The sequence below is a fragment of the Tinamus guttatus genome, unplaced genomic scaffold, assembly GCF_059628265.1.
Source record: "Tinamus guttatus ecotype Peru unplaced genomic scaffold, ASM5962826v1 Tinamus_guttatus_pri_ptg000356l, whole genome shotgun sequence".
In the NCBI taxonomy this organism is placed as follows: Eukaryota; Metazoa; Chordata; class Aves; order Tinamiformes; family Tinamidae; genus Tinamus; species Tinamus guttatus.
In genome coordinates this window covers 3,405,087-3,418,376 of record NW_028288890.1, presented here as the reverse complement: position 1 = coordinate 3,418,376, position 13,290 = coordinate 3,405,087, and the positions used below count along the sequence as shown (strand labels likewise).

The 13,290-nt window shown below is 54.0% G+C and overlaps 1 protein-coding gene across 3 annotated transcripts in view; it reads right to left on the bottom strand.

The window, feature by feature from the left end:
• Positions 1-13,290, bottom strand: part of ATP2A3 (ATPase sarcoplasmic/endoplasmic reticulum Ca2+ transporting 3) — a 40,642-nt gene that overhangs the window by 4,135 nt on the left and 23,217 nt on the right. For 2 of the 3 annotated variants that reach the window (XM_088530107.1, XM_088530108.1), the window contains exons 9-20: positions 12,307-12,395; positions 9,414-9,516; positions 9,184-9,315; positions 7,342-7,467; positions 5,699-5,917; positions 4,758-5,093; positions 4,386-4,606; positions 3,702-3,904; positions 3,404-3,489; positions 2,465-2,598; positions 1,864-1,981; positions 1,109-1,226 (exon numbers count right to left, since the gene is read on the bottom strand). In XM_088530107.1, the coding sequence (XP_088386233.1) occupies positions 1,109-1,226; positions 1,864-1,981; positions 2,465-2,598; positions 3,404-3,489; positions 3,702-3,904; positions 4,386-4,606; positions 4,758-5,093; positions 5,699-5,917; positions 7,342-7,467; positions 9,184-9,315; positions 9,414-9,516; positions 12,307-12,395 (1,885 nt within the window). The remainder of the gene's footprint in view (positions 1-1,108; positions 1,227-1,863; positions 1,982-2,464; positions 2,599-3,403; positions 3,490-3,701; positions 3,905-4,385; positions 4,607-4,757; positions 5,094-5,698; positions 5,918-7,341; positions 7,468-9,183; positions 9,316-9,413; positions 9,517-12,306; positions 12,396-13,290) is intronic. The other variant, XR_015913661.1, reaches the window with a different exon arrangement.

Genomic DNA, 13,290 nt, shown 5'->3' with positions numbered 1-13,290 from the left:
AGCAGAAGCCTGCCCAACTCCGTGTCTGTGGGGAGGGTCAGCTGAGCAGGAGAGCTGGGGCAAGCATCCCCAGCCGGCCGTTCCCTGGCAAGATGGAGCAGTGGGAAATACGGGTGGGCAGTGCCAGGCCGGCTTGTCCCAATTTCCCTTTTGCCGTTTGCAGCTCTTTGCAATCGTGCAGTTGAGCTCCAAGAGAAACCAAACCTTCTCAGAGCTCTCTGCTTCACCTGTCCCCATCCATGCTCAGCTTCTGGGTGAGCAGGTGGTGCAGGGAGCTGAGGCCAGGGCAACCCCCCAGCCCCGTCCTGCCGTTCAGGAACATTCGTGGTTCGAGGAGACGAGTTTTGCTAGGATGCTGGGACCCATGGGGAGAAAAAGCCAGGCCTGTGAACTGGAAGGTTTAACTCAGCACAGAGGCATCGCCCACAGCAACATCTTTTGCAAGAAATGTAAGAAAAGATGACATAATATTTTTCAGGGGGCCATCTAAACACCTGCTGTGATTTACAGCACAGAGCCCTGCGGGGCACAGGAGCCCTGGCCCTGCTGTAAACAGCCCTGGCCTCATCTGAGCTGCTTTCCTACCTCTGTCTGCCACCAGCCTGAGCCCCGGCCAGGCAGCCAATGGCAACACCTGCCAGAAACAGTTTTTAAGATGTTTGCATGGTTTGGTCTTAAAATAGCCATAGCAGACTTGGCAGAAGGATGGCCACAGAGAGATGGAAGATCCAGGAAAGCAGGAGGGAAGGATTCCTGTTAGCAACCAGCGTTTGCTTTGTTTTGCTTTAAATTTGGTTCCCAGAGATTCAAGAGGAGCTGGATAAACACACGTGGCAGATTTATCTGTTGTTCCAACTTCTAGGGAATATTTCAAGCAGATTTTAGTATCAACAGCGATGCCTGACAGAGCAGCCGGTAAGGAAGGGGGTAGTGGGAGAAGACTGACTTCCACAGCATGCCGTGCTGGAGAAAGCAGACAACCATGCAGGAGGCAAACTCGGGCAGAAGGTGAACAAGGGGCCTCGAAGCCATCAAGCAACCCCAAGCAAAGCGCCATGGAGCAAACACAGCATCAGGCAGCAGCTGTTTCCTTGCAGACCATGCTCACCGTCTAAGTGGTTGCGGGAAAGGTACTTGAGTCCTTCATCGAGCAGGATAACAGGCAGGGAAATTTTCAGTACAACCACCCACTGTGGCCAGCTCAGGGGGGTTACTTGGAAGATGAGCTGCAAGGCAGAAAGGATTTGACATATTAATAGGGATGGAGATGGGATTTTTTGTTTTAAAGACCAGGTTAACTTCTGCTGTATTGCCACAGATTGCGGCAAAGATCAGTCTGGGAACAAGGAGGGGTCCAGACAGGTCAAGGAGCAGGATTTCTCTGAGGTTTGTCAGGGACAAAAGCTGGTTCCTGGCCAGGAGTCGAAAGTGATGCCCCTCACCTCTCCTGAACAGATGGATAAAATGAAGCCTGGACCAGGACTTTGACCATGTGCACAGTGGAACTGAGGAGCAGGACAGGACACTCACACCCCTAGACAGTGACCACCTCATCTCGCTCACCCCAAGGCATCGGCAGCGTTGGACTGCAAAGGGAGGCGACACCTCCAGAAGGGGCTGGAAGCATCTGCACCTCTTTGTGCTGCCCACGAAGAGCTACCTCAAGTAAGAGCTACCCCTCACTGGGACAGGATCAATCATGGCCCCCATGTTTCAAGTCCTGGTCCTCTAGCACCGGCCAGGAAGGATCATCCCAACAGCTTCCAGACACAAAGGTGCCACACAAGACACAGCCAGGAGAGATGCTCATCCAGGGAAGGAGCCCACCATGAGTTGCGCTGGGACAGAGCACAGAGCACTTACAGGCATGGGCTTGACGTAGAGAATGAGGAAGTGCAGGGCCATGGACATGACAATTGCCCCCAGCAGCCAGATGTTGAGCCACGGGGGCATCCGTAGCAGCGACTGGTTCTCAGACACACTGCGAAAGCGAGGGGACAGACGTTAGTCCAAATATCCTCTCTTTGCAACAAGTGTGTCCAAGCTAGAAGGTTTCCACCTCTCTCCAGGGTGCAGGGCTATGTAGTATAGTCCCCTCTTCCACATTTCAAAGCTTCAGGCTTTGCCACAGCTCAGGTTTGAGCAGCCATGTGAATATAGCCAGCCATGCATGGATCAGGACTGGATGTTAACATGGCAAAACTCTACTAAAGGATGCAGATCTAGTCATTCCTACCCTGTTCCCTCATAACCGCTGCTAACAGTGACACATCAACTTGGAGAAATTTATGGTAGGCCCATAGTCCCCTACAAGATCACTCAGAATGGCTCTGCCAAGTCAAACCAAAGACTCTCCTTAGCCTTTCTCCATGTTCTTACACTGCCCACTAACAGATATTCAAAGAAACACCCCATGGAAGAGGTGAGGTGGAGAGCACACAGGATTATCCTGCACCAGCCATACCTGTTCAGAGCGTTGCACATTTCGATTGTCACCAGCACAGACAGAGCCATAGTGGTTGGGTATCGAGACTCGAAGATTTCACAGTCGATTCCTTCAAAGATTGGGTTGTCCTCTGTGCATCTCATGAAGTTCCTCTGTCAGCACAGGAAACTGCTCATAAATACTTTACAGAATAGCAGTACCATGTAGAGAAGGCAGGAAAGAGGTGGAAGAGGTAGACTGCTTTGTGGGGGAACATGCTTGTTAGAGTGGTCATCAATAGCCTATGGTTCAGAGCAACTGATAAAACAGCATAAAACAATCCACCATTTGTTTGATTGTGGCTTTGCACAGTTATGTTTGAGTAATTGCTAGATTTTTATGTGCAGTTTATTAGTTGTGTGAGTGAACATGCATCTCCATTAGAAACAGATCCTCCATCGCACAAGACATTAGTAACAGAGCTGTGGCCAACCACACCACATGAGAGGGCAGGGCAGGATGAAATGAACCTGAAGATGAACCCTTGAGGAAAGAGCTAACAAAGCTGGAGGCAAGCCTAGACCTTATCTCCTTCCAGGGAGCTCAGGTTCTGGCCAGAGCTCTGCAGCCTGGAAGCTGCAACGTTCTCTGCTAACCCCTGAGAACTGCTTTTCAGCAGGGGCACGATGGGACTCTGCTTCCCAGTGAGCCAGTCGGACCCTAGGACCCTGCGGTAGCGCAATAACTGGTGCATTTTAAGCTGGCAGTAGATACAAAGTTCCCCTGTCCCCACTGCTTGCTGACTGAAACAAAGATAGGAACATGGACTTCAGGGAAAACATCTGCTATGTTTTAAATTTGTCTTTTCCATCAGGAATTGGGAATGTTACAATAAGAAGAAAGGAGACAGAGGCAAAAGCTCCAGGACTTGAATTCAAGTCATTACGTGCTCAATATATCACCACTTTCCCAACTTACCAGCTGATAAAAGGAGACTTGTGGCCCTTCAGCATCATACAAGAACCACCAGGTTGCTGCCCCCACCGTTGCCAGGCCAACATACACTGTAGCCAAAGAGAGAGAAACTCTTACCACAAGCACTGTGGTTGCCACTCTGTGACAGTGTGAGGACCCACAGCCTGTCCCTATGATGGGACAGACACATCCAGCCCTGCTGGACGATGCAGCACGGGGCAGGAGAGCCAGCAGGCCCCAGGTGGGGCTGGAAGAGCATAGGCAGCAGGAAACACAGCCCAGCACACACCAGGACTCTCACCTCCGATGGCCAGATAGCGGAAGAAGAGCCAGCCGCTGATGAGAGGCTCCTTGGGGTTGCGGGGCAGCTTGTCCATGATGTCGAGGTCGGGAGGGTTGAAGCCCAGCGCGGTGGCCGGCAGCCCATCCGTCACCAGGTTGACCCACAGCAGCTGCACGGGGATGAGGGCCTCGGGCAAGCCCAGTATCGCCGTCAGGAAGATGCTGCAGGCCAAAGACGCAGAGAGTCCTAAAATTAGATGCTGTCCATGTTTTACTGCTTTCCCATTCCCAGTGCAGATATCCTTGCTGAATCAATAGCACAAAGGATTCCCAGTTGATCCCTAATTGCCATAAGGTTGTGCCCACATTGTCAAAGAGGGCCCTGATTTATGGGAAGTTGTTTCATGGGACTGACAGGTGGGCAGGAGCAGGCAGCACTACACACCTCATTGCACTTGCTTTTGGAGGGGCAGATGTGTTTATAAAATGCTGAAAGAAGAAAATCTCTCTGCTCCTGGGAAATGAGGTAAGGCACCCAACTCAGAGTCTCCTGTTTGGTACCTGGGATCATACTTTAGATCAAGGGACATGTAAGGGAGGGGAGGACACAGCTGGGCCAACTTGGCACCCTAAAGGACACATCTCTCCTGCTCTTTTCCCCCCTCCCTCAAGCTGAGGCTCAGAGGAGTCAGGAAGCTCTTACCAAACCACCTCTCCAACGTTTGAGGAGATGAGATAGCGGATGAACTGCTTCATGTTGTTGTAAATGGCTCTGCCCTCCTCAACGGCAGACACAATGGTGGAGAAGTTGTCATCGGAGAGCACCATCTCGGCCGCTGACTTGGCCACGGCGGTGCCGGAGCCCATGGCGATGCCGATCTCGGCCTTCTTGAGGGCAGGCGCGTCATTCACGCCGTCGCCGGTCTGAACGAAGCACGTGGCACGTGTTAGAAGGACAGAAGGAAACAGGCTGGGCACAAAGCCAAGCTTCAGGCATGCAAAAGCAGGCTTGGCCCACTGAGATGCAGTCGCCCTGCCTGGCATCTCGCTGGGCTGGGACTGGCGCGGGACTCACCATCGCCGTGATCTCGTTGAAGGACTGGAGGTACTCGACGATCTTGGACTTGTGCGCGGGCTCGACACGGGCGAAGCAGCGGGCTGAGCGGCAGGCCTGCCGCTGCGCCTCCGGGGAGAGGTCATCGAACTCCCGGCCCGTGTATGCCTTGTCTGTCACGTCCTCACTCTCCGAGAAGATCCCGATCCTCCGGCAGATAGCCACGGCCGTGCCCTTGTTGTCCCCTGTGATCATGATGACGCGGATGCCGGCTTTGCGACACATCTCGATGGATGAGGTCACCTCCTTGCGGGGGGGATCCAGCATCCCCACGCAACCCACAAAGGTCAGGCTGTCCTGATGGCAAAAGGAGAGGAGGCGGATTGATCTCCCCAGGCTTCCTTGGGAACGCAGCCATCTTCTCTTGACATCTTTAAATCACACCATGCACAAGGAACTAAGGAGGCTGGAGGAGTTTCCCTGCAAGGAATCAGGTCTTGCTCCCCAGTAAAATCACTGGGAAATTTCCTGCTATCTCCAAAGAAGGAAGCTAAAGCCTCTCAGATGCATCCTGCTCCTTCAGACACCATTACCACTGTGACCCACTTGCAGGGAGATGCTCATGTGCTTATCTGCTTTTTACTTTATTCTTCACATCCCTGCCTCTCATGGCAGCCCCTGAGCACCTCTTGCAACAGCAGAAGGCCCCAGGATCAGCAGAGCTGCTCCCCTTGATAAAAAACAAACCAGGGAGGTAAGTGCTTAGGGCAGAGGGACTGTTCCCCTGGGGACTAGCTCACCACAAATAGATCTGCAGTCAAGTTGGAAGAGAGGAGCTGAACTATTGCCCTGCTTGGATCCCCACAGAACCAGACAGCCCATGAGAAACTCTGCTAGGGCAGTGGAAGTTGGTGGAACAGGCAGTTTCGGCCCTTAAGGAAAGCTGCTGCAGTCTCTGTTACCTCGTAGCAGACGAACTTGGTGGAGTCATCCAGCTCCATGGACTCCTTCCGGACAGGGTTGTCATTGGTGGCCAGGGCCAGGCAGCGCAGTGTGTCCATGCCCATGCCCCAGTCGCGGACCCGGGACATGATCTTCTCCCGGACGGAGGCGGCCAGCGGGACCCTGGCTGTGCCCACGCGCACGTAGCTGCAGCGCTCGATCACGCTTTCCGGGGCACCCTAAGGAGGCAGAGAGGAGCTGGCGTAAGGGTGGCCCGAACACCCCAGGCCCCAGGCAACATCTTGCAAAGAGGCGAAATTCCCCAAGTGCCCCAGAAATCACTTTGTGCATCAACCAGCCCTCAGCCCTGGCCAAGATCTTGCGGACAGGCTTGTAGGAGAAGTACAACTGAGAGTAAAAAGCCCTTTCAAACAGCCACAGGAACTAGAAACTGGAGTTTGACTGTCCTTTGAAGAGACTGAAGAGAGAGGCTGTGGGAAGGCAACGCACGGAGCGCGTGCAACTCTCCCTGCAAAGGCTGCTGAGACAGCGAGCTCCATGTGCTCAGTCTGCACTAGATGGCACCCTCAGCTGCAGTACCACAGAGTCACCAGTGCTGAACTCTCTTCAGGTCACCAGACTGGCCTTACAGGGAACCCATCTCACTCCTTTGGACCTACAGGCCTCCAGGAGTTGCTCGCAGAGCACCTATCCCATCCCAGGTCTGAAGGAAGGAGAGCAGGTCTCCTCCTCCAACCACGGCCAGATGCTCACAATGCCTGCATGATTTAGGAACACACATCCCAGTGCCCTTTCATGTCTCAGCATCAGACTATGGCCCTTTTGACTCTACAAAGGACCCTCAGGATTCCTCTAGCACAGCACTCACAGGACCATATGCAATCCCACAGACCCAAGTCTGCAGCTCCAGCAGCCTTCAGACAACCCTGACCCGACCGAGAATACGGAGTTCATCCAGAAGGATCTCCAAGCGGGAACAACAATATACAAACATTCTCAGAGACTGTAGGGGGAAATTCCTGTCCCTTCTCTGTTTCTCTCAGGAAGAAAATCTCTTTAAAATACTCTTTTATTTCTGGTTATAGCACAAAGTTGAGTGCAGGCCCCTGAGCATTGCCAGAGTCAGAGGGTACAATCCATAAGTGCAAGTGCCCATGTTTCCTGAAGGGGCTGCTCTCGTTTGCCCCAGCATCCTGCACCAGGAGATCCAGCTCTTTTTCTCCCTCCAAATGATACACCTTCTTGTTCTGCACAGGTTCACCTCTTACCTGCTCACATCAGTTTACCTGCTGGCTCTTGGACCTCCTGGCCAGCTTGTGGGGGACACAAATGAAGCAACCACAGAGGTTGGATTATGCCCCAAACCACCACATGCTCCCGGAGCTTCTCCTGCCCCGCAGCAGCGCTTTCCAACCGCTCCTTTATCCAACTTAGCTCCACTCATAGGACCTCTACGTGCAGAGCTTTTTCAGCATGAGGATATAACAGCCTCCAAGGGCTGAAAAACCCACTTTTCCACAAGTAAGAGCCTCACCACCTTCTCCTGCATGAGCAGCATCTCACCCGGGTGCATGCAGGGCTGGGGGCAAGGGAAGGAGGCTGCCAACACCCTCAAGCAGGCAAGGACGACCTCGGCCCCTACCTTGACGAACATCTTCGGGCCAGCAGAATTGTGGCTGGTGCCGACGGGGGTGCAGTACACGGACATGGACTTGCGGTCACGGGAGAATTCCAGGGTGCACTCCTTCTTCATCAGCTGCTTGATCACCTGCGAGGAGAGGAGAGGCATGTGGCTGCCTCTGCCTGATGGTGGCCAGCAGCCCTGACAAGCGCGCGGGACCGGAGGGACGATGCGGGACGTGCATGGACACAGCCCCACCTTTGCAAAGGCGGTTGCAGCCGCTGGCGCTGCGCGGTGAGCGCACGCACACACTCACACCTCCCTACCCCCGCTGCACCAACCCCACCACAAACCAGGCTCGTCACACTTGCTACTATTAGTAATGTAAGGAGCCAAGTATCTAGCAAGATGCTCATGAGACCTCTGTCCACAACCATCAAAGATTTACACCTCCTCTCACACGTCCACGATGGCTGAGGCCCCTCTCTGGGAGGACACATTTTGTCCCAGAAGATTCCTGTACTGAGCAGGACACTCAGGGCTGATTTGAAGTACATTCTGCGGAGGGGATGTTAAACAACTATCTTGATTGCTTGAGGCTCCTTGCGGTTGAATTGTTCACACAATGGTTATTGTGCAGGAGGTTGTTTGTGCCAAGGATATGAATAGCATGGGGCAGGAGCTCTGCTCAGCTGGCAGCGGCCTCGGGATGCTCCCCAGTGGTGGATAAATCCCAGAAAAAGCGGCACTGCAAGCAGACGCACCCTGGCAGGAGAGGACAACGTTGTGGGAGGGAAGGGCACAGGCTGTGGACATGCAAGAGGACAAGCTGAAGCTATGGCAGATGCAGGAGGGCTCTGGCAGCAGGTGGTTGATTTTATCAAGAGGTTCAGAAAGGGCTTGCCTTGTGCAACCACGCAAAACGCAGGCAGATCCGACCGCCGTCTACGGACACGTGAGGGCAAACACCATGGCAAACACCACGGGGCTTGCTAAGCAAACAGCAAAACCTAGCATGGCAGCAAAGAGAACCGCAGCGAACACACGTGGGCAGGAAGCCTTGTAACCACAAACGTGATGAAGTTTGGAGGTTCTCAGTCACAGGAGGCTGTGACAGCATCACTGGATGGGTTCGGACATGGGCTCTCTGGCACCATCACCTGGGGAGCAGCTGCAGGGACCCACAAGGGTCCCAACCACCAAAGAAGCATGGGGTGCATTTCCTCCGTGCCCAAATCAAAAAGCAGAGAAAGGGGATTGAACCCCACTGGACACGTAGCAGGGCTGGGCATCTGAGTGGGAAGAAGGTAAAGCCACATGCAGCAAAGCAGAACCACAGGGCTGAATAAAGGCTGGGAAACTCCCTTCCACTTGTCAGAAAAGGATGAACTTTTGTATTTTCCCTTGCTCGTACCTATTCAGGAAACAATTCCCACAGCAGAGGACACTTCCATTTAGCAGGCAAAAGTGTTAATCTAACAGCGACACCAAAGCGGTGTAAATCCAGGCTTGAAATAAAGTACATTTTAACCAGAAGGATAAGGAGACACTGGAGAGCCGTAGCAGCCATCACTCGATATTTCAGATCAAACATAGATATATATTTCCAAAACGCAAGTCTAGCTCAGCAGGAATGGTCTGGAGGAACTTCTTGGGCCCATGTTTTGCAGGTTGTCTGCTCAGATAGTCCCAGCAGTGCCTCCCGGCTTAGCAGTCCATGAACCTCCACCAGTGCAACTGGAGGCAGCTACTGCACCCTCTGCCCAGCAGTGCACTACCCTCCGGAGCAGCAAGTCAGTGCTCAAATACGGCCATCGCGAAGCCCCGCTCTCCCTCCCCACAGCGCAGACTGGGGCTACTCACTGTGTTGCACGCGTTGGCTCGCTCCACCTTGGAGAGCTTGCTGGTGTCTGTGTTGAAGACGTTCATCTTCTCCACCAGGCACGTCAGGGCTGTCTCTGTGGCTTCTCCTACCTTCTCGTAGACTTTTTTTGACTGGAGAGCGGAAAGAAAGACACGTTCGGTTTCAAACGGCGGAGCGAGCAAAAAGCTGCCGAAGTTTCTGGGCAGCGCGGGCTGGCAGCTCTGCTCACCTCATTGTAATCCAGCGAGGAGTCGTTGCAGAGGGCGCAGATGGTGGCCAGTTCCACCAGCCCGTCGTACTGCCCGCACTCCACGCGCTTCTCATCCTTGAGGCTGCGGAGAGAAAGCGACTGTTCAGAGCCTCCAGCGGCACCACGCTGCAAGTTAAAATAACAGCCAGTGGCTCCCAAGGAAGCGCTGCAGGATGGCAGGGGAATTCCTGCAGTGCTGGGGCTGCACCCAAGCAAGGGGCAAGCGTGACCCTGCGATGGGCAGCTCATAAACAGCAGCTCTTCGCTAACAAAACCCGCTGCAAATGGCTCTTCCCACTACATCCCCCCTGGCTGAGGCTGGCTAGGCTGGATGCTGATGAACGTGGCAAGGACGAAATGGGATTTTATGGGAGCTCTGGAGTTTCTCTGGCCCCTGCACAGGACCAGGATCTCCTGTGCGGGGATACGAAGGGGACCTTTAGGTCTGAGCTTTTTGGTGCTCCCAAACTTAACGATCCAAGCACTCTGTAAGGGAGTCCCACGCGTCGGCCACAGCCACCCCACCAAAGAACCAGAAGCCATTCCTCATCCAAACCTGCCCATGGCAGAAAGGAGAACTTTTCTGGGAGCTTTTGGGGGAAACAACAAATTATTCTAACTCAAGAAGAGGTAACTGCAGGTTAGAGCTCCGTAAGCCCAGGCGGCCATCGGCTCGCTGGAAAAATAATCTGTCAGGCATTTATTAGGATCGGTTTATTCCACTGCTGGTTCCCAATGGAAAGAACATGCTGGAGCCCTTGTTACAGCTCAGGAGCGGAAAGCAGGGAGCGGCCAAGAAAATCTGAAAAATCTGTTTGCACAGGGACAAAGAGCGGAGCTGTTCAGATAGAGGACGAGAGAGCAGCCGCCGCGGCCCTGCGAATGGGACAGGGCTGGGGCAGGACACAGGGAGCCTGCGGGTGCCGGGGGGTGGTTTCCCGCACCAAAAGGTTGGAAATCCCAGGAAAGGCTTAAACCAGCCCTCCAGTCCCTACAGCTTCAGGTAGGAAGGAGCAGGATTTCTGGGGCAAGGACTAAGCGAGCCCTCGCATGGTGGTGAGGACAGGTGAGGACAGTGCCGAAACAACGCTCGGAAGCCTGTGTGCAGGGCAGCACACGGCTCTCCTGCAGACACAGTCCTGAAGGACAATACAAATACAGAGATTTGGGCTTTAACAGACGTGTGTTCAGCTCCTCAGTCCCTTCAGTTTAATTGAGACACGCTGATTAATACCAGCTTATGACCTGGCTCACTTTTTCATGGAAATTTCTATCCCAGGATGAAGCTGGCTTTATAAATATTCATGAATTAAGCCTCAGGCTGGGATGAATTACAGTCCTCAGCAGATGAGCAAAAGAAACCGCGGGGAAGAACTTGTCTGTGAGCGGGAAGCGCTCCAGAGCTCCAGTGCTTTCACCCACCCGCTCTCCTCGCCTGCCCTTTCTGTCCTCTCCTTCCGAGGCTCCCGCTGTGCCCGAGAGCATCGCGTGCCGGGGAGCACCAAAGGGATGGGGAACTTCTGACCTCGGAAAACCCTTCCTGGGTTTCACATGGACAGGAAGGCGGGGGCAGATGGCCACTCACCGGGCCAGTGTGGCCAGCGCTGTGCACGTGGAAGGTGGCAGCAGAGTCGGCTGGTGGCAGTGACACAAAAACCATGAGGTGCCCCATGCGCAAAGCAGCTGCAGAGCAGCTTGCTCTCCTGGGAGAAAAAGCTCTAGTTCCCTCCAGGAGCAGTGCAAGGATGCGTGGCCTGACTCAGGAGCATGCTCAAGGTAGAAGGAGCAATGGAAGGAGCTCCTCACATCTGCAAGGTCAACACAGCCCCACCAGCAGCACAGAGGAGCTCTGTAGAAGATGACCCAGAACCTCCTTGAGAAGTAAAACCACTAGAGGCACTATCACATCCAATTGCAGCACTTTCAGGAGAAGTGGAATAAACAAACATTGTCAAAAAAAAAAAAAAAAAAAAGGGAAAGAAAAAACCCACATGTTTTAGAATGCATCAGGGAGAAGTCACTGGCTCTCACTTGCAGTGCTAGGCTGCGATTCAGCAAAGCCCACGTTTCCCCAGCAGCACATCTGAAACTCCTCGACGTCGACGGGACTGTGCGCCAGGCTGCGCTGGCCACCAAGCCCATCTTTGCTGAGGACGCTGGCTTTGGTGAGAACGTCCCATGCCAGGTCTGCAAGCCCAGGACAAGGACCTCTGTCTGGCCAGGTGATGGGGCCGCTGGCCAAGCTGTCAGATCCAGCAATGTGGGAGCTGCATGCAGGTAGGAGCAACAGTGACCATTGCATGTGCAAAGGTGTGGCCCTCCAAAACTTGGAAAAAGCATTTGGAAGGAGCACATACTGTGGAAAACCTTATGCAGCATTCAAGTGTTTCCACACTTGATGTTTCCATCTGCACTAACCTCTCTGGTTCAAGAGTAGACTCCTTTTGTTGTGGTTGCTGGTGAAGGAGAGCCGAGAGTCCTACCAAGACCCCAGCCTGGCGCTCCAGGAGCCCTGGCCCTGGGCAGACAGCAGGGCTGGAAGACAGGGCAGCAGGAGGCATCTCCCACACTTCACGTTGAGCAAGAGCTGGCGACGAACCCAGTCCCACAGAAAAACATGGGCAGCCCTGGACATAACTAGCACCTGTAAGGCGGCCCTACCAACAACACAGACTTGGAAACAGCATTTCCAAGCGCAATGTTCAGCGCGGTGGCAAACCCACACCACGCTCCTCCCTCTCACTGCTCTGCCTCCATGGCCCCATGTGCGCTGGGGCCGGCAGGCTCCCTGCATGGGTCCTCCCAGCACCCAGAAACCCCCTTTTCTCCCAGGAAAGGGGAGGGCAGCAGCTGGCCGGGACACAATACTCACATCTGTCCCTCGGGAGCATAGGTGGAGCCCGTGATGCTGAACTCGTGCAGGCTGCACTCGGAGCCCTTCACCTTCTCCATAATGAACATCTGCAAGAAGGAGAGATGGAGACAGTGCATTAGGTGTCTTTTCCCCCCTTAGGAGACACAGAACTGGCCTGGAGCCCTGCAAGTTGCCATCATCTCATCGATGGAGACATGCCTGGTGCTCCCCTGCCTTTTTTGCCTCCTCTTGGTCTTCTATCCCATCTATCCCAAAAGTTGTCCCTAGGCAGTTTCTAAGAAGCTGTCTGCATTTCACTTGGAGCTGGGAAGGAGGAAGGTGCTGGCATGGTGCGGGGTGAGGTGCAGGTGCCAGTCCTGAAGCACCAAAACCAACCGCTGTCTCCTTGTTTCCAAACGCTGCAGGGTGCAAAACAACACGTGCTTCCTTAAGAGTGGCTTTCTTATTAAAACTAACAGCTTTGAGGCTCTTTTCTTTTTTCCACGCCTGTTTAAAAATATTTTAAAAGGCTGTTTTGCAACCCACGGTGACCCCGGGTGACCCGGTTTCCTGCCCATCTTCATTGTATGCCCAGCTGGGCACGGGCTGCCCTGCGCTGGGACTTGGCGCGAGCGGCTGGCAGGACAGGTTCGCAGAGGAGGGAGCTGCAACGAGGACGGGCAGTGCTTCCTTCCTAAAATAACAGCCAGAGTGGCAATCCAGGGGGAGACACCGAAACATCCTCGGCAGCGGCTCCAAGGGACTTTTCGGGGGGACTCCCAGCGCGGAGGTGGCCGGGGAAACCTGCTCCAGAGGGGCCGCGCTTCCCTTACAAGGCCCGAGGGCAAACACTGGCTCCAGTGTCAAGCAGCGGAAACCGCGCTGGCACCGCACCAGCTTTCACTCTAGTAACAAGCCTCTGCCTTTAACCCTTTCAAACCATCCCAGGATGTATTCACTTCTTTTTTCTTAAATGCAACAGAGAGATCTAAAGAAAACCTG